General features: G+C 35.6%; 1 protein-coding gene across 7 annotated transcripts in view; it reads left to right on the top strand.

The window, feature by feature from the left end:
- LOC124638583 (high affinity cAMP-specific and IBMX-insensitive 3',5'-cyclic phosphodiesterase 8) overlaps nt 1-19,043 on the top strand; it is a 227,686-nt gene that overhangs the window by 159,083 nt on the left and 49,560 nt on the right. For 6 of the 7 annotated variants that reach the window (XM_047175604.1, XM_047175605.1, XM_047175607.1 and 3 more), the window contains 2 exons: nt 8,219-8,284; nt 14,503-14,708. In XM_047175604.1, the coding sequence (XP_047031560.1) occupies nt 8,219-8,284; nt 14,503-14,708 (272 nt within the window). The remainder of the gene's footprint in view (nt 1-8,218; nt 8,285-14,502; nt 14,709-19,043) is intronic. The other variant, XM_047175608.1, reaches the window with a different exon arrangement.

Consider the following 19,043-nt stretch of genomic DNA (forward strand, 5'->3'; position numbering starts at 1 on the left):
AATTGATTTGTGATTTTATTTTAAAAATAATGGGCGGGATTCCGTCCCCCGAACACCCACTACTCTCAGAGATTTTGCGTTATGACATCTCCGCTAGTCATTTAGTTCTCCAGGGTACGCCTTCTTCTTAATCGGACACTCTTGGCAGAGTGGTCGTGATCATGGATTGTCTCTGGTGGCTGCCCTTGCGATTTCTCTCCACTTCTCCCTGCTGGTGGCGTTCCGTGCGCACTCCACAATTGAGCGTGATGTTACACTTTTTATGAGGTCTGTCCATCTGGTTGGCGATCGTCCACGAGGACGCTGTCCTTCTATTCTCCCTTGCACAACTAATCGTTCCATTGAGTCTTCATTACGGATGATATGGCCAAACATTTTAAGTGTTCTTAGTTGCACAATCGAAGAAAGTCTTTGTTTGATGTGAAGCTCTTTTAATATAGATACATTAGCATTAGCATTAGGGGTACGCCTATAGATACTAATAATATGGTATCAGAAGAAAAAATAACGGCGAAAAATTCAATAGAAACAGTTATCTGAGCGATGATTCTTTCGTCAGAGTTACAAACAATAATGTTGTTGATCATGACGCGACACGACAAAATGACGTGAACACTGTTGATAAGGAATTAATGCAATATTTTTGTGACACATGTCGTAGGTATTTTGTGTAGTACCTACCTACATAAGCTAAATACAAGCTGGTATAACGTACCTACGTTTTTTCTAAACTAATATTATAAAGAGGTAAAGTTTGAGAGATTATGACGATACAGGTTAATCCTTGGATCTGTAAGACTTATTTTGAAAATACTTTTACCAATAGAAAACAAAGTCATTTGAGAGTATACTTATCAGGTTACGGGAAGTATTTTCCTACGAGAAACTAGCTAGACTAGTTTAAGATACCTATGACCTTGCTATAAATTAAACTTCCCAAATATACTTGACTCGCTATCCACAGCAGAAGCATATTTCCGATACGTCCAGCATTCTATGAAAAGTAAATGCAACAAGAGGCTAGAAGTATCGGAAAATACGAGCAATACAATAGGTAGAAACTCAGGTAAAACGAGACGATAACGTTACAAAACGTCTAGTTTGAAATACTCTGAATATTCTATGAAGGCTGCTAACATTTCTGCTGTTGACTTTATTGTAGGCAAGTATACTGGGTATCGTGTTGTTCGCGTATAGATGAATTTCTAGCTTTTGGGTGACTGTTTTTTGCACTTGATTGTACAAAGAACTGCTGGTCAAAAGTGCAGCATAAACTCTGACATAATTTATTAACGGACTATCCAAAAAGGAGGAGTTATAAGATTTTAAATGGTTTCATCAATTTAATATCTATGATAAATTATAGACCTACGTACTTTGATACATATTTTACCAATTAATATTTTTAATTCGATTGCTGACGCAGTGGAAAATAATCATTGTTTTATCTTGTCCACGCAACAACTGTACCTTTAGCTAGATGGTTTTTCCTACGACAACCCAGACAGTCTCTTTATAGACCCAACAGATAGCAATACCCTTTAATTTATCAATTAACTTTCTTTTTAATGAAAAGTCCAAACATTCATCATTCTAGCATAAGTATGCACCTATTGGTATTTTATGATTATGTTTCCACTAACGATTGTTAATGATATATTACGATTTTTATAAATGCATCAAGTTTGCAATATTATAAATTTTACACAGTAGCCTTTCAATCATCACTATAGAAACAGTTATCACGGCAATTCTGACGTTTCCAGACTTTTTATCTAGAATGCAGATTATGACGCGCCCACACGTCCGTGACGCAAGTCGAAGCTAATCTCCATAAGAATGGAGTCGCGGGAGACATCACGTGGGCTTTACGTCAGCAAATAATCTCTAAATCAAAGGAAATTCATAATTTTATGACGTTGAGCCAAGTGACGCATCCATGACTTTTGTGAATTGGATAAAATACATTGGCTTTTATTGATATGAGTGTCATTTTTGTATATTTTTGAGGATTTTTTTTTATTCTATCCAAAGGAACTGACTTGAAAACATTTTTCTTTATTGATCAGTTACAATATCCTCGAGTGGCTTAGGCTATGGGTAGGTATAGGGTACGGGAACTAGTTTTACGAGACCCTCAGGTGGAACCGCGAAAAGTAACTAGTTAATCATGTTTTGATTGAATTGATATGAAACAATGGATACGTCGTAAATTTTCCTATTTTCCTCGAACATAAATCTCTCCCTCTCCATTCATGTTTACGGGTTGTGTAGAACTACTGATGTGGGTAACAATTTGTTGTCAGATTAGATTTTACACACACAATAGAATAGGTGCTGAAAATATCATATTTTCATAATGAATTTAAATAACAGCTTATCAACCAATAGTTGACAAACATATTTAATTTCTGTGTGTCTCACTCTTAATAAAATGAATTATCATCGTCCTTTTTTAAGAGGTACCCAAATTAATTCATTTCAGCTGTAATTAAGACATAAATTAGACTAACTTACGATAGAAATAACCGTTTTTCTTACAAAATTTAATTTTCTAAATCCTAAGAGATCGTAAAATACAAACATCTTGAGAGATTAGATGTTTTAATCTTGCAAGTAGCGAGATTGAATATTCTGTTGGTAGATTGCGTTCGCTGCGTCGCTTGTACTAAATAGTTTATAGATATCCAGTTTCATTACTTACCATAACTATACAAAGTAACCGAAATATCGAAACCCCTTAATAAATCGAACTGAATTTAAAATAGCGTTTTCAAAAGACGCTTCTAAATTAGTATCTCCATTTTGTTCGCCCTTAAAACCAATGCAGTGTTTACCTACAGTTTATTGAATTTAGAAAACTGTATTTCAGTGAAAATTGCAATTTAGGAGGTATTTTCTATATTTCGAGCCGCAATTTTCACAAACAATTCCAACATTAACCTTGAAATAGTTCAAATATTATTGTATGCAATGTAATCAACTGTTTACTGGAAAATTGTGGCAAATTCAGATCAAATTATTCGAAATACCTAAAATGTTCATCAGTATGTGCAAATATGCTGTTACTGTTACAGCCTTTTTATCGTCCCACTGCTGGGCACAGGCCTCCTCTCACACGGAGAAGGATTGAGCATTAATCACCACGCTTGCTCAATGCGGGTTGGTGATTTCAGACTTTATAGTCCAGGTTTCCTCAAGATGTTTTCCTTCACTTTTTGCAAATATGCGACAGTGCTATTTTTGGTTTCTTCAAAACGGATAAATTTTAAGTTTATTACGTTTTGACCAAGTGCATTATAAAATAGAAATAAAATCATGATCCCATCCAAAACAATATTTATCATTATCTTCAATCAAATTATAATTAATAATTTTTCTACAGTTGCAATAAAAATACAATTTTTCCTTTGTCTGACAAAAATAAAATAGAAAAGTGCACGCCGGTACTACTGACGAATTTTCCTATTGAAAGTCCCTTAATGCACTTTTATGCAGATTGCTTTAGTAATAAATTAAATTAAAAAAGATCAGACATGAAACAAAAGAGCTCTGCATTAAAAATAATTGTGTCTAATTTGTACAAATGTTATTGCGAAAATTTTTTAATTAATATTAATGTTATTTTTCCCTTTTATGTCTGGCTCCGTGAAGATCAAAGTAAGTGTTATGATTTTATAAATACCTACATGTGAAAACCCTTTAGTTTAATACCAGTTAAATTACTATCATCCGTAATAGATACGCTAATAAGTAGACTATTCATATATCTTTTTTTCAAGTAAAAAATTGCATAGCAAAGAAGCACGTTTATTTATTTCAAAGTATAGTATTTCTGATCGCAAGGTTTGATTGAAGTAGGTAATTAGTTGGTCTGTTTTTCTTCTTTAAAAAGGATATATTAGATCAACCTTCCCGATTTGAAAAAAATATATTTATATTATTAAATTGCTCGTACTTCGTTATCTAACTATCTTATACCTAGACGATATACGCGATTAATAAATTTATCAATCATCATTATAATTCCATTCACAACGACTATAATGTATCTTCTTCTTTCTCCTGCCCTGTTCCCAAATATTACTTGGGGTCGGCGCAATATGTCATTTTCTTCCATTTTCCCCTGTCACTCGTCATACTGACACTCACTCCCTTCCTATTCATATCATCTTTCAGGCAATCCATCCATCTTTTCTTAGGTCTTCCTCTTCCTCTCCATCCATCTACATTCATACTTAGCACACACTTTGTTGCATGCGTATCATCCCTCCTCATTACATGTCCATACCACGACAATCTTCTACTTCTCATCTTTTCTGTAACTGGCGCTACTTTCAGACTTCCTCTAATGTAATCATTCCTCACTTTATCCATTCTTGTAACACCACACATCCATCTCAGCATTCTCATTTCTGTTACATGCACTCTCGACGACTATAATGTATATCCAATTGAAACTATCTAAAGGATAATTTAATTGACGTAATTCAACTAATAATTGGTCGAAGATAATTAAATGAATTTGTTAATGTTACCGACTAATTTTGCGGTTTAATGGTCTGATAAATCATAATTTCTGTGTTTCATAACATAGAAAGTAAAACAAACGGAAATTGTTTTGTGTCAATTAGCAGTATTTATTTAGGCAAATGTTTATAATTAAAGGAAATACATATCCGTTACTTTTGACAGATTAGAAAGTGGGTATTATTTTTTTATATAGGGCCAGTTTTTGCTTGCATTGAATACTTATTACGGAGATTGTGTCACTTAATTCGACAGTTAAGTATGAGGTCCTAAAAATGTAATATTTTAAGTTTTTTATTAAAACAAATTATCTGAAAGCTTAGAAATTTGAAAGTACATAAACTTTAATTTCAACATAAATTCTTTGATTAATAAATAAGTCTTAAAGATTTGAATTTGAATTTAACTTAGATCGTTATCCATTCATTATAGCAGTTTGACACAAAAGCTAATGAGTGTCAATTATAACCATTTCGTGTCTATTGTTCTAACTTCAAGTTGAGACAGCTCCTAATTATCTGAATCTTTATTAATACTGATTTAAACTAGGTAACTATTGTTCTGAATCTATACTAATACGTATACTTGTTTGTTTGTTTGAATCTCAGAAACTACCGGTCCGTTATGTGAAAACATTTTTCAGTGTTAGATAACCCGTTTATTCAGGGAGACTATCTTTATAGGCTATTTCTTATCCAGATTCCTTAAGTTATTTTATATGAACGTAGCTGGAACCAAAAGGAGCAGTTAGTTTTTTAAGAAGTGTAAAAAATCAATATAAAGTAAGTATGCTTTGCATAATGCCAATAACTTGAAACTCAATAAAACACGTAAATATCTATGTATATAACTATGTAAATAAATAAATCCATCATTATAAAACACGAATAACATATGCTTTTATTGAATTCAATGAAGAATACTTCGCTATATCGATACCGGTTCAACAATAATTGAATCAGCTATAAAAATACCAAGACCTCTTATCATCTGCTAGCAAAACAATAAAACTTAAAACCTCCCATTTAAACTCCAATTTTCTTTCTAAATTGCTCTTCACAGCTAAGGAACGTAAGCTATAATCGGATCAAAAAGGCACTCATGCGAGGCCGCAAGACCTCCCGGGACCCCCTATGACTCCCTAGCAACACCCCTGGGAACTATCCTCGTATCTAGTGCAGGAGTGGTGAGCCTTTATTGTCTTACAGTCCATATTTTAAGAGTGTGAAAGGATAGCTAGGCGTGGCTTCTAGAAAGTCTATACTATTATTATAAAGCTGAAAAGTTTGTTTGTTTGCCTATACGCGCTAAACTCAGGACCGATTTGACAAATTCTTAGCTTAGCTTAACTTAGCCCATTTATCGAGAGATGCTGAAGCCATTTATTATCCGAGTGCGTAAAGCCAGTTCATAATATGACGTAAATAGCAAATGCAAAGTAGGAATTAGAGTAAACTTTGGGAAATATCATTAATGCAGCTTGAAAGTTATTGCACGTACCTTGTTTTAAAATTGCTGCTTTATTATTGCAAAATGACGACAAGCCTAAATTATCCTGGTATCACCAGTAGTTTGCCATCCCTGATCTAGTAATACTTCATTCAACCGCGTGAGATAACCCAAGGGATTTCTTCAGACAGATAGGCTATTTATGAGTGCCCTAAATACTTTTGTAGGCTTGTGGGCTTTGTTATCTGTAGATAAATAGTTTATCACGCGTAGGAGGAAGTGACTCAATTTGTTTATGCCGTTCATACGACATAAACCCTTTTTGCTTAAGCATTTCTATCATAGATTAACTTTTGCCACCGGTTTCCCGGCATCCCGTGGAAACTACTCGCACTCTTGTATAAGCTAATGATCCTGAATCAATGGGTCCTGAGACAAGTGCGTTCAAACAAACTCACTCTTCAGCTTTAAATCATGGTTTAGATATTCATTTAATTTGATTTTTTTTTTTTTCAATTTTACATCCACAAATAAACGACTCAATTGATTTTAATACTTTCAGAGAGAGAACTCTTGATATTTAGGATTTCTAAGAAAATCATTTTGATTTAATTAAAGAAGCAAGATACCTTATTTTAATCAGTTCAAGTGACTTGTACTCGGCTCTCGATGTAATCAAGATATTTTGATATAAATCTGGGCTATTATATATGTACAGCCCTAGATATTTATAATAACTTATAAAGAAGCTTCTCAAAAATTTTGTAACTTTATCATATTGTCTAATACAGCATCCACAAGAGCTCCACAATTAAAATACATGTAATTAAATAATTCAAAGTCATTTCCTATATATTTTTTATTTCGGTAATTTACCCAAAAGTATAATTTCTTCTTATGCTTATCGTCGCCGTTTTTCGTACGTGTTTCTTTTCGTTCATGAAATAAAAAGAAACCATACCTTAAAGAAAATAAAAATACAAAATCAACAAGTTCATAAAAAGAACCCTAAGATTTACTTACATAAAAACGGATTTTCAGTATCAAACGATTAAGACCTGTATCATGGTCATTTCGCCTGTAATTCAGTATGTAGAGGCAACCTGATCGTATCGAGACGAATCAAATGACGCAAATAAAATGGCAGTCTTAACCCCTCGCCCACACAAATAATATCTAAGCATTATCAATACTTACCTACGCATTCTAGGGTTGACCTTGACCTTGAGTTCAGAATAAAAGGGTGGCTCATAAGGTCACGATCCTTCACTAAATCATAAGTGCACGCAGTATAGCGTAAAAACATTGATAGAAATAGAAAATAATGGACGGACCAATGTTTAGAGTAGCGTGAGTAAGTATGTGTGATGCGTGATGGTCTGGGCCTAAAATGACCTTGACCTTTGATTTACAGTCCAGAGGTCATAAGTTCAAAAGGCAGGTGCATTTTTATGCCAGTGCTAAAAAAATACTTCGTTCCTTCGGGGTACTCAAAAATTGACAGCATCAACAAACTAGAGGACGCTTTTAAATATTTCAACATTAGATTCATCTCTATAATCGTGCAAGATTTTTTACAACTTACCAGGTATACATAAAACATTGAGGAAACCTAGACTATAAAGTCTGATACCACCAAACCGCATTGAGAAAGCGTGGTGATTAATGCTCTGTCCTTCTCAATGTGAGAGTAGGCCTGTACCCAGCAGGTGGACGATAAAAAGGCTGTAACAGTAACTATAGATATCTACATATATTGATCCAATTCTTCTGTCCAGTAGACAAAGTCGCAGGTAAAAGCTAGTGGAACTTATTAAATCATGCTGACCGATGGACATATTAAATTCACTTTGTGAAAGTTCTTCATCGGTCGGTCTAATAAGGTTTCCAACTTCTTACTTAGCAATGGGAAGTTCAAAAGAGGCACTTATATAATGAGAATATTGTATTATACCGAGTGTATTATGGAGAAAGTATATTGGGAATAGAATAAGGAAGGAAGGTTTCTTTTGATGTTCCGTTTGCATTTTTAGATTAAAATAACTATTACCAAATCAGCTAGTCATTTTAGCACTGTTCTATCTTATTTGAATTAAAATTTTACAGTCATTTTGACCCCTTATGCTAAGCTCGCAGATGATACCGCAAAAGATTGGTTCTCTGCACTGTACTGTGGATTGAGGGTAGTATTAAGTATAAGTAATGTTAATGTATATTACACAGAAGTATCTCTTTGCAGAACAGGTCGCCACCGCCCGCCAACATCCCCAATGCTATGCTGTACTCGCCGCCGGAGCCGCTAGAGGTGAGCAGAGGTTTATTAGTTTTTACATTAGTGCTGAAAAGCTTAAAGTTGTATAGAACCAGGGACTTTTGTTTACCCTGTTGAATGATACATAGCAGAGTAAGTTCAACTGCAGATTTCTATGATATATCTACCCGTAGCTTAGCGACGAGTTATCGGTTTACATACTTTATTATGAAAATAATGTAAAAAATCAATCTTTAACCGCAGATAAACGTATAGATAGGTTATAGAAATCCAACGTGAACCAATCTACCGAAAGTTTATTCTTTCGCCATCCTTGAAGTCTCACCTTGAAAGATGACTTGAAACAATGTAAACCAATCTTAAATACTTAATTACAAACTAGTACGTAGTAGAGTAACATGTCATCTGAAATGTAAAACAAGACTATAAAGTGGGCTATAACAATGAAAGACTACCCTTCAATTACCACTTACGGTCCGTGGGATGACTATAGCTTGATTAAAACGTTGCTCCTTACATCTCACGTAAGTAGTAAGGAACTACCAGATATTTAATGTTCATGTCGCTGTTAAAATTGGAAAAATCGAAGTGAGATTTTAGAAATGGAAATAGAAATCATTTATTTGCAAAGAAACTGTAGACCCTAATATTATCACACACCTATCGCACTTTGGAATTTGTCAATAATTTGGACACTCTCATCATTTCCGAATCTGTAAAAAGTTTGCGTTCATCACTAGTTTTTACACTAAAAACGTTGCACAATTTTAAACTAAGTTATTTAGCTACACTCTGAACCATAAAAAAATTAAAACAAAAATCCTATCTGAATGTAGTAACAGCCTCGTAGCAACATTTTTTTAGTTTTTGCTAAAGCTATGAAGTTGTGTTACCAACTGACATTAGCAATTAACACTGGCAACACTGTTAATTAAAATATTTTAACACAATCTGTGGTAACGCGATGCGGAGGCTTTTAATTGGAGTAAAAATTCAAAATGGCTTCCGCTGTGGGTATTCCGGCCTTTGTTTCAAAACGTGCTAACCATATACTAGGCCTAAGTTCACCGACAATATGAACGTCAGTTTTCACGAAAAATTTTCTTTGAAAATACATTTGTTTGTGTGCTTGAACAAATTAATCTCAGGAACCGATTTGAACAAAGGATTTAGTGTTACAGAGGATACATTATACAAAGACCTTTTATTCATAAAGAAAAAGTCTTTACATACAACTTTACAAGTACATACACACTCTCACGCACACACACATACACAACAAACACACACACGCACGCACACATAATAAGATAAGAATATAACATGTTAATATATTTCAGTTTTTTTTTAGTAATAAGTATAGATTTAATAAAACTAAACTAGGTAATAATGATAAGTACTGCAAACCTCTCCTACTTCTTTTTGCTGTGCCCTACCGGGTCCATATTGTTTCTAATATATTGTTTAAACTTTATAAAAATACCACCTGTATTACATATGGAACGCAAATAAAGAATTGAATTGAAAATTCAACACATAGAATTAATATTTATCCAAAATTATTCTTACAAAAAAACTTTTAAGTTAAACGGTTTTACTTTATGTGCACTGAAAACTAAAAAATAAAAAAACTGTTAAGTCCTTACCTATAAACCTACGTAGGTGGTCCCGGTCATATTAGACTAAAATAGAAACGTGGGGCCCATTACCTAACTATTGCTGTAGTACTTTCTTCTAGAGGTATAATAGGTGTGGATTGCATCGACTTACTATAATCGTAACTGGAGATTTTGACAATCAATAATCAGCCGTAGCGGCTTCACCAGCGCACGCCGAGCTCATGATCTACCAAAGTATAAAGATATGCTTTGCCATAGGTAGGATTTCAGAGGGCCCCACGTTTTTATTTTAGTCTAATATGACCGGGACCACCTACGTAGGTTTATAGGTAAGGACTCAACAGTTTTTTTTATTTTCTAGTTTTCAGTGCACATAAAGTAAAACCGTTTAACTTAAAAGTTTTTTTTTACCGATTTTTTATTTTCTAGTTTTTAGTATTTAATGAAAATGCCTACCGAATATTCCTCATTCTATGTATGGGTCAGCAGCTGTAAGGGAGTGCCAGTCTCTTACTGACTAAAAACCGTTGTGTTTCGTCGTAGGCCTTTTATGTACCAGGACCACGGTAACTCTTTCGAACAATCCCGCAGGCCTGGGCCCCGCTGGGGTTGCTGACAGTATTCTACTTGTGTAGCCCTTTCATTTGATACCCATATTGAGGGGGTTGTGGAAAAAATATGTAATCCGCCGTTTTGTACCGGCGGCCATCTTGGATTTACAATGTTATTGATATTACTATATTGAATTGTCATCGGAATTGAAGGTGTGTACCAAATTTCAGATCAATCTGACAACAGGAAGGTACTTCAATTTGAATTACTAAATTTGACCCAAGAATAATAAATAAATAAAAAAAAAAAACAGGGTGAGCTAAATAAAACCGTTTAAAAACGACATTAACGTAAAATATCTCAGTAATAACAATTTGTAATAATTTCCGCTTGACAGACGATATCTTCAGAAAATTACAGCTCCATTCAAAGCGCTTATTTTCTATTCTTTCATTCATTTACCTGTTTCTTTCTGAAAAACTTGAAGGAAATAAACGTCTTTTTAAATGTTGGCGACATTTAAACAGCGTTTCTTTATGTTTTTATTCTGAAGTTTTTATTTTTTAATCAACGTTTTTAGGAAAGTCACTTGTGATATATTTCACGGGTTCTTAGATTTTTATGATGACCTACCTACACATATTGAATGTGTGCATTGGTCGATATAATTTATATTCCTACATAAACCAATTAACCAATTAAAACAAGGCACTTTGTTCTCATCGTCTTTAAAAAATACAAACACAAGCACATAAATATCTTTAGTTATATCTCTAAAATTGACAAAATTCGCAATTATTCATAAAATACCGATATATTATTGGAAGCCAAGATAATTTCTCTTATAATTCGTGTCCTTCGCACCGACTAATTGATTTACGTCGCCATAATGACGTTTCCACTTAAATTTCGGACCCTAACATCAATCAATAAAGTTCCTGTAGGCATTTCCTGAAAGGAAATTGGAAATTAATTAATTTCAGTTGTGTTTTGTTTGCGTAAATGTAAATTAAGGGGTTCTTAAATTGCAATTTAATACTTTATGGCCAATATTGAAGTATGATAATTTCTTGACCTAATTACACCAATCTAAAATATCTTAAATACTTTTTAAATGCCCTGAATTATTTATTATTTCGATAAAAAATACTGAAAGATATCTATACACCTTAATAATACATATCAATTCACCCAAACGTGTAGCTATTTCTACATTACACAGGGAACATGATGGAACATTGTAAGGCCTAACAATAGACACCTGAAGGCCTATTCTGACAATCCCAATACATTGAAATACGCCATGAATGAAGAAATCGTTCATTGAATGAACTCAGTGCTCGTTGAATGAACGAGAATAGATTCGAACGAAACAAAAGTAGCTACTACAGTCAGTACTTTTGGTTTTGAAATTGGAACAAAGAGTTGGGAAAATGAGAAGACGTACGTAGATGTTTGTTTGAATGTTAAAACAAGAATGTAAACTAACAACACGTAGTGAGAATTTTAAAAAGGCTCTTACTTTCGTAACCCTCCCGATGCAATCGGATAATAAGCCTGAAAGAGTAGCATTTATTTCCGAGAAATTAGATACTACAAATTGTAAATACAACAATCTAATCTATACATATAATAAATCTGTAAAAAAAGTGTGTCTGTACATTGAATATATTAAAAAAATAATAATTGGGTGGGGTTTAGAAACAGTAATGGAACACAAATCCAAAAAAAAAATTCTGTCTGTATGTCTGTATGTCTGTATGTCTGTTTGTTTGTACACGCTAATCTTCCGAACTACTGAACGGATTTCAATGATTTTTTCTTTGTTGTATCAGTATTAGGCCTGGTCAACATATAGGCTATAATTTATCTTCGAAACTTGAAGACCTGATGCAGAACTCCAACAGACCAATAAAACTATAAGAGATACAAATATGGTGCCGTGGCAAAAATTGTTCCATTTGATGAGCATTTTCAGCTGAGATAATAAATTTTAAGATCTGGAACACCTGATGTGGAACCCCAAGAGCCCAGCTTCTCTGTACCATATACAAGTATGACTTTTTAGCAAAAGTTGTTCAATTTGATAAGCACTTTCTATTGACTTATACAAATTGAAGATCTAAAACACCTGATGTGGAACTCCAGGGGCCCAGCTAGACTATAGCATATAGTTGTTCAATCTGATAACCACTCTCTGTTGACGTATACAACGTAACATCGATGAACTGGAACACCTGATGTGGAACTTCAAGAGCAATACTACACTTGAAATGTATAGAAATGAATGTTATGAAATAGGTATGGTGAATCAAAAAAAGTAATCCGTAAAAAAAGTCCGTCTTTTAGATAACCCTAAAATAATAGACACGTATTTTTCTTTTCTCTCTCTCACAAACAAATAATAACGAAGATACAACAACGCTTGAATTTCGTGTTAAGTCACTGCTTAGTACAAATTTTACATACCTAGACGTGGCGTCACGAGCCCCCACTCTCTAACTTTGTTGCGTTATATCTCATTATTATTTTGTATGTCTCTTCCAGACCTCGGGACTACAGAGTTCCGATTTTTTGGGAGGCAAACGTGGGGCCGAAGCCAACACGCTGAAGCCCTTTTGAGACAACTTTAATGAAATGGTGACACAAAACCGACGATCATCCCTTTATACACTATAGAAATGAACCCAAGGACAATCCCCGGTGGACGTCGTTAAAATTAAAAAAAATCCCCAGTTCTGTGCTAAACTATTGCTAACTATGGAGGAAAACTACTTGGGCTATAGTGATCGGATGTTAGTGGATGACAATGTATTAGGTACATGTAAAAACGGCAGGTGGAGACTCGCCGCCTCACTTACTGGGCCCCCGGGAACCAGTCACTGAATAGCAACAAGATGGCAACAGGGGCATCAGCGGCTGAAGGGTGAGGATACCTCGGCGGACTTTAAACGCAGATTACGCGCTCCCTGTGCTTACCTTGAGGCACCTACCCTCCGAGCAGGGCTACTAATCCTGCTCTAGCAACTCCACTCTGGACGGCCAAGCCAAGCCAGAGGCGTGAGACCTACCCCCGTCATGGTTCACTCAGACCGGCCGGAGATGGGGGACAGTATACACTCCCTGGAGAACTCAGTATATATAGCCCCACGGGGTCGCTACTCCCCGTCATCAGCCTCAGATGTATTGCGGTGCCTATATCTCATTATTATTGTCGTTATTATCTCAAGAGCCTTTGTCCCAATTATGTTAGGGTCGACTTTCGGTCACGATGCAACTGAGTACCAGTGTTTTACAAGGAGCGACTGCCTATCTGACCTCCACAACCCGGTTACCCGCTCAACCCAACACCCCTTGGTAAGACTTACTGGCTTCTGACTACCCATAACGACTGCCAAGAATTTTCAATGACAGTCGGAACCTACAGTTTAACATCCCCTCCAAATAACGGTCATTGGTATCCAAAATATACGTAGAAAGTACATACGAACTTAGAAAAGTTGCATTGGCAGGCACTTGCCAGACCTGGCATCAAAGACGCACGCTCATACTTGAGAGATTGGTTCTCTACCCACTAAACCACCACGAATTCCACTAAGTCACCACGACTTTGTCATCTATTTAATGTTTTTTTACGTAATAATACGTGTAATATTTTTGCCACACACAACTTAAATGCGGACTAATTAGAATCACTACTTTTATCCCTATGGTCACGTCTATTGCGACTATTCAGATCTTTGATTTTGCTGACCCCGTAGTCGCTGGCATAAGGGACAGGATCCGCGTACGAAGTCGCGGGCAGAAGCTAGTAGGTATAATAAAAAGGATATTTTTTGTTTGTACCCTTAAGACTTCGAAAGTCCTAAACCGTATTGAAAAATTATTTCACTATTGGAACTGCACTCTTCCCGAGTATTAAAAGCTATACCTTATGCCGATATAATCAATGGTTCCCTCGGGACGTGAGTAGAATCGCTGGAAAACGAATAGTGTTACGTAAATATCTGGTTTAATCTAAGTAAGAACTGAAAACTAACTAGGTATAGATTCACACTATAACGATTATTTTGTCAACAGTTACTATGCGTGTTTCCGGAGCGAACATCGCGCGTTTGTGCGGCGGCGTGCGGAGCGGCCGCGCGGGTCGGCGGAGAGGCGCGGTCCGTCCGCACCGCTCGCGACGCGCTCGACGCGTTGCGGCGCGACTCCGACGCGAAGCAACCACACGTCATCGTAGTTGATGCAAGACAGCCGCAGACGTTGGACGCACCGTTGTTGGCAAGGTTAGTGTATGAACTTATTTGTATGTCTGAACATAGACTTATTTTCCTTAAGGGTATTATAATAAAGACTATGGCCCTAGCTAGGTGGAAATGTATTTATTTTACAGCTGCAATGTAATTCACTTATTTTGTTGGTAAAGATACTTTGATTGATAAAAAACTTTTTACAAAAAAATAAAACCGACTCCCAAAAACACTGAAAAGCAAAAAAAAACTATTCCTAGGTGCATCGGCCTAGAAGTCAGTGTCTAATGGATGTAACTAAGTTTATTTCGCCACCGACTTCTAGGCCGATGCACCTAGGAATAGTTTTTTTTTTTGGTTTTCAGTGTTTTTGGGAGTCGGTTTTATTTTTTTATAAAAAGATTTTTATTTTTAGCTTTTCAGTGACAAGCACAGTTGTCACTATCACGCATAAGTGGAAAGTTCTCATCAATACGAACAATATAAGCCCAAACACGATGTAGTTTACATATTCAGTTGTCGAGTTCCCTCGACCTTCTCTGGTCTGCATCATCAGGTCAGCTCCAAACCTTCACCATTACATAGTGTTAGCAGACATACGCCTTAGTGTCAAGTTTTTACCCTGCATATGCCTATAATTTTCGAAAGTTGCTCTCGATTTCTCAGGGTTTCCATCATCAGATCCTGACCTGGTGATTATGGGACCACCTGGAAGGTATACCCTTTCAAAAAAAAATTGCAAATCGGTCCAGGCGTCTTCGAGTAATCGGTGAACATACATAAAAAAAAAAAGATCCCGACGAATTGAGAACCTCCTCCTTTTTGGGAAGTCGGTTAAAAATCACCGAACCTTTATGTGTAGCAACTTGTAACTAATTTGATTATGCGTAAATTATTTTATGCATAGGTGAAATATTTATGTGGTTTACATATATTGATACTGGGAAATACAAACGCCCAGTGTCATTTTCTACATCAAAATATCTACATAACTCTGTTTGCATGTTACAGCCTTTTTTATCGTCCCACTGCTGGGCTGCGGCCTCCTCTCACACGGGGAGGATTGAGCATTAATCACCACGCTTGCTCAATGCGGGTTGGTGATTACAGACTTTATAGTCCAGGTTTCCTCAAGATGTTTTCCTTCACCTTTATATCAGCCATTGGTGTCTAAAATATACTGAGAAAGTACATACAAACTTAGAAAAGTTGCATTGGTATGTACTTGCCTGACCTGGAATCGAACCCACACCCTCATACTCGAGAGGTTGGTTCTTTACCCACTAGGCCACCACGACTTCTGTCTGTTGCCTGTTTGCATGACGGAATAAAAATATCTAAGTATACACATTACACAGTGCAGCAACAAAAATAGTTCCAACAAACGAACCGCGAAGGCGGTCAACAAAAGTTAATACCGTCGAGTCAATCTCCATTACTATCATGAGAGCAACTTGTGCGCAGCGGTGTACGGAACACAATTTGCGTCCCGTCCGCGCGCCCATGTTAAATTGGACGTGCAGTGACGTGCACCACGCACCGACAAATTGAAGTGCACGCCAGCCCGCCCGCTTGCAAATAAACAACCTTCCATAGCTATGTATGGACTGCAAACTGTAATAGGGTTAAGCTTTTAACGTCCAAAACTTAATACTGTTGCGGGGGTTTCTATAGTTTCCACCTTTGGCTGGTGACTATCGAAACTATGTACTATACAGTCCATCGGGTCTCTTTAATGAAAAGTGGTTGTCTACTAGCCATTAGGCGCTCAAAGGTTTCTGTTTCGTAAATAATAGAAACTTGCATTGGTAGTCGACGCAACACTGACGCGTCATTATTCATTAGAAATTGCAGCTACGCCCTTCTGCGTCCGTCGCGCTGTGCAAAGCGCCAATTAATAACATGCAATGAAGGGAAAGACTTGCGATGTGTTTGACCTTGTCTATATGTGTATCACATGTGGCAATTTTCACATAAAGAGCTATATAAAAAACATTCTAACTTGCATTTATTATAATGCTAACTGCCAGTTTCTTCATCAAAAGTAAACGCCAAAGTAATGACATAAAGTAAAAGTAACGGTCAAATTCGTTTTATCTATTTGTTTTGCTGTTACTTTAGCCTTGAAAAAACGAGTTTGACCGTTACTTTTACTTTATGACATGACTTTGGCTTTTACTTTTGATGAAGAAACTGGCTGTAAGAAAGGAAGAAGTAAACCATGTAGTAGGTACGTACCATGCATGAGATTTGATTTGGGTAATCGTGTGTCACCTGATGCAGTATATTTAACCGGTAATATCACATACAGACTATTCTGCTTTAAAATTCAGTCTTAAAAAGCGACTGTTTGATATAAAAAAGTATAACTACCGCTCTCAAAAATTGTCCACTGAAAATTTTTTATACGTTCCATATAATGGACACAAAAATAAATAGTTGTAAGCACTCGCATCCATCGTCGCGAAACTCGCTCAAAGTTTGCTCTCCCAATATTTTCGGAGTCCATATTGAATGTTTACACGAATACAGAATGTTGACAACACCACTCGTTTATTTAAAGCTACAGATTCGTTCAAATATTTTTGTTTTGCATTTTGTGGTGTATTGATATTGATAGTTTGCTGTGATTGACTGAAATGTTTCTATAGATTTGTTTAGACTTCTTTATTGTAATCATTAACAACCTATTAAATGTTAGTCCGCTTTTAGGCATCTATATTCACGTTTGTTGTTTCACCACTCAATCTTCAGATGCACCCAACTTCTGCCTCTCTCTCTCTTTCTCTGTTCTGCAGTCCTTTGTAAACTATTATGTCAGAGTCTCACAAATATGTCAAAATATTATGCAGTAAATAACAAAAGACAGTCGCATCACTCGGTTCGCCAAACAGCATGTTAACGGCACTTTTCAACTAGACTCGTAACTCATACCTATACTGAGTCACAGCACTAATATTTTGCGAAATCTTGGCACAATTTCAATACCCTGTTATCGATGCTAAATCAAACTTTTAATAGCTCTAGCAATTATAAGTTTTGTTCCTAACTTCAGTAAGTTACGATCAAACTCATCCTTGGTCGGTGCCAGAGATAGCATGTAAACCAGTGCACTGAAACTTAAATTTCAGGAGGATTTAGTGCAATCTTCGATCAGCACCGAACCCGTTATCTGCCCGGAATTGGTTGCTATTCAAAGCTGTGTTCTAACTACGGCAATTTAATCTGGATAGTGGTTTCTAGAATGGGTAGGATTTGTATAAGTTTATTGTAAATGAATTTGATTTAAACGACCTATTTCCAAAAACACATTACGTAAATGTATACCTATGTTTTACAAGCAAAGGTGTAGACTGATCTATTCTATTACTAAAGAGTAAATTCTGTACAATATTTTGTTCCCATCCAGTCCCTTATTTCTTCAAATTATAATGAAAGCAAATCATTTCCTTACTTTCACACTTCAACTAAAGTAATTCCGATGTTACAAGACCTTTTCAAAAGTTAACGTAATTGGACCAAATTGAATCAGATTCATTCAATATCGGATGAACATCGGAGTTTTCGCTAAATTCTGTTTAATCTTCGTCACTTTTTCGTCATTAGCATTCTTTCTGTCATCTGTAAATGGGCCGTTAATAAATATGGAGCAATTGAATTATTCAAGATTTTTTCTATTATGGTACCAACATTTTAACAGTCAAAAGTTATCTCATTTACTCTTAAAACCATTGAGTAGGTATTTATTTTACAAATATACTTTTTTCTAGTCCGTGATAACTCTCAATAAATAGAGAGGATTGGGATAATGTAATTAATTCTAAGAATCATATTCCATTACTAGATTAAATATTTAATTTGATTTCGGTTTCCTTATTATCTTTGCTCAGTAATACTCTGTCTTACTTAACTGTAACTGGGAATAAAATAAAAGGCAGGATAAAAAACCCTTGATCTGACTTACAAGTACATATTCTTTTTAATTAAATTAAGCCTCAAATTAATATAAAATATTTTTACTTTATTTCCCATTAAATAAGTTCCTAAAAATTCAAAACTACCGTCCTAATTTTCCATAGATTAAAAAACTCTTTAGATAGAATTTAGTCGTTGGCTCCGTATCATTTACGTCAAGGAGTATTTAATGCCCAAATCTCCCGGGCAACTAGCCCATTGATTATTGCTAATTGCCTCTTACTTGGACCTAATTTCAGACCATTACCTTTGATAGAATAATGAGCGTGTTGTCAGTCTACTACAAACTACTACAGCCTTGGAATATTCTAGAACACGCTATTTTCAGCGTCACTTTTGTGTCAGGTGGCTAAACTACTTTTTGACATTCGAATGTGTCAGTAATGTTATTTTCAA

This window comes from Helicoverpa zea, chromosome 17 (assembly GCF_022581195.2).
Source record: "Helicoverpa zea isolate HzStark_Cry1AcR chromosome 17, ilHelZeax1.1, whole genome shotgun sequence".
NCBI classification, from domain to species: domain Eukaryota; kingdom Metazoa; phylum Arthropoda; class Insecta; order Lepidoptera; family Noctuidae; genus Helicoverpa; species Helicoverpa zea.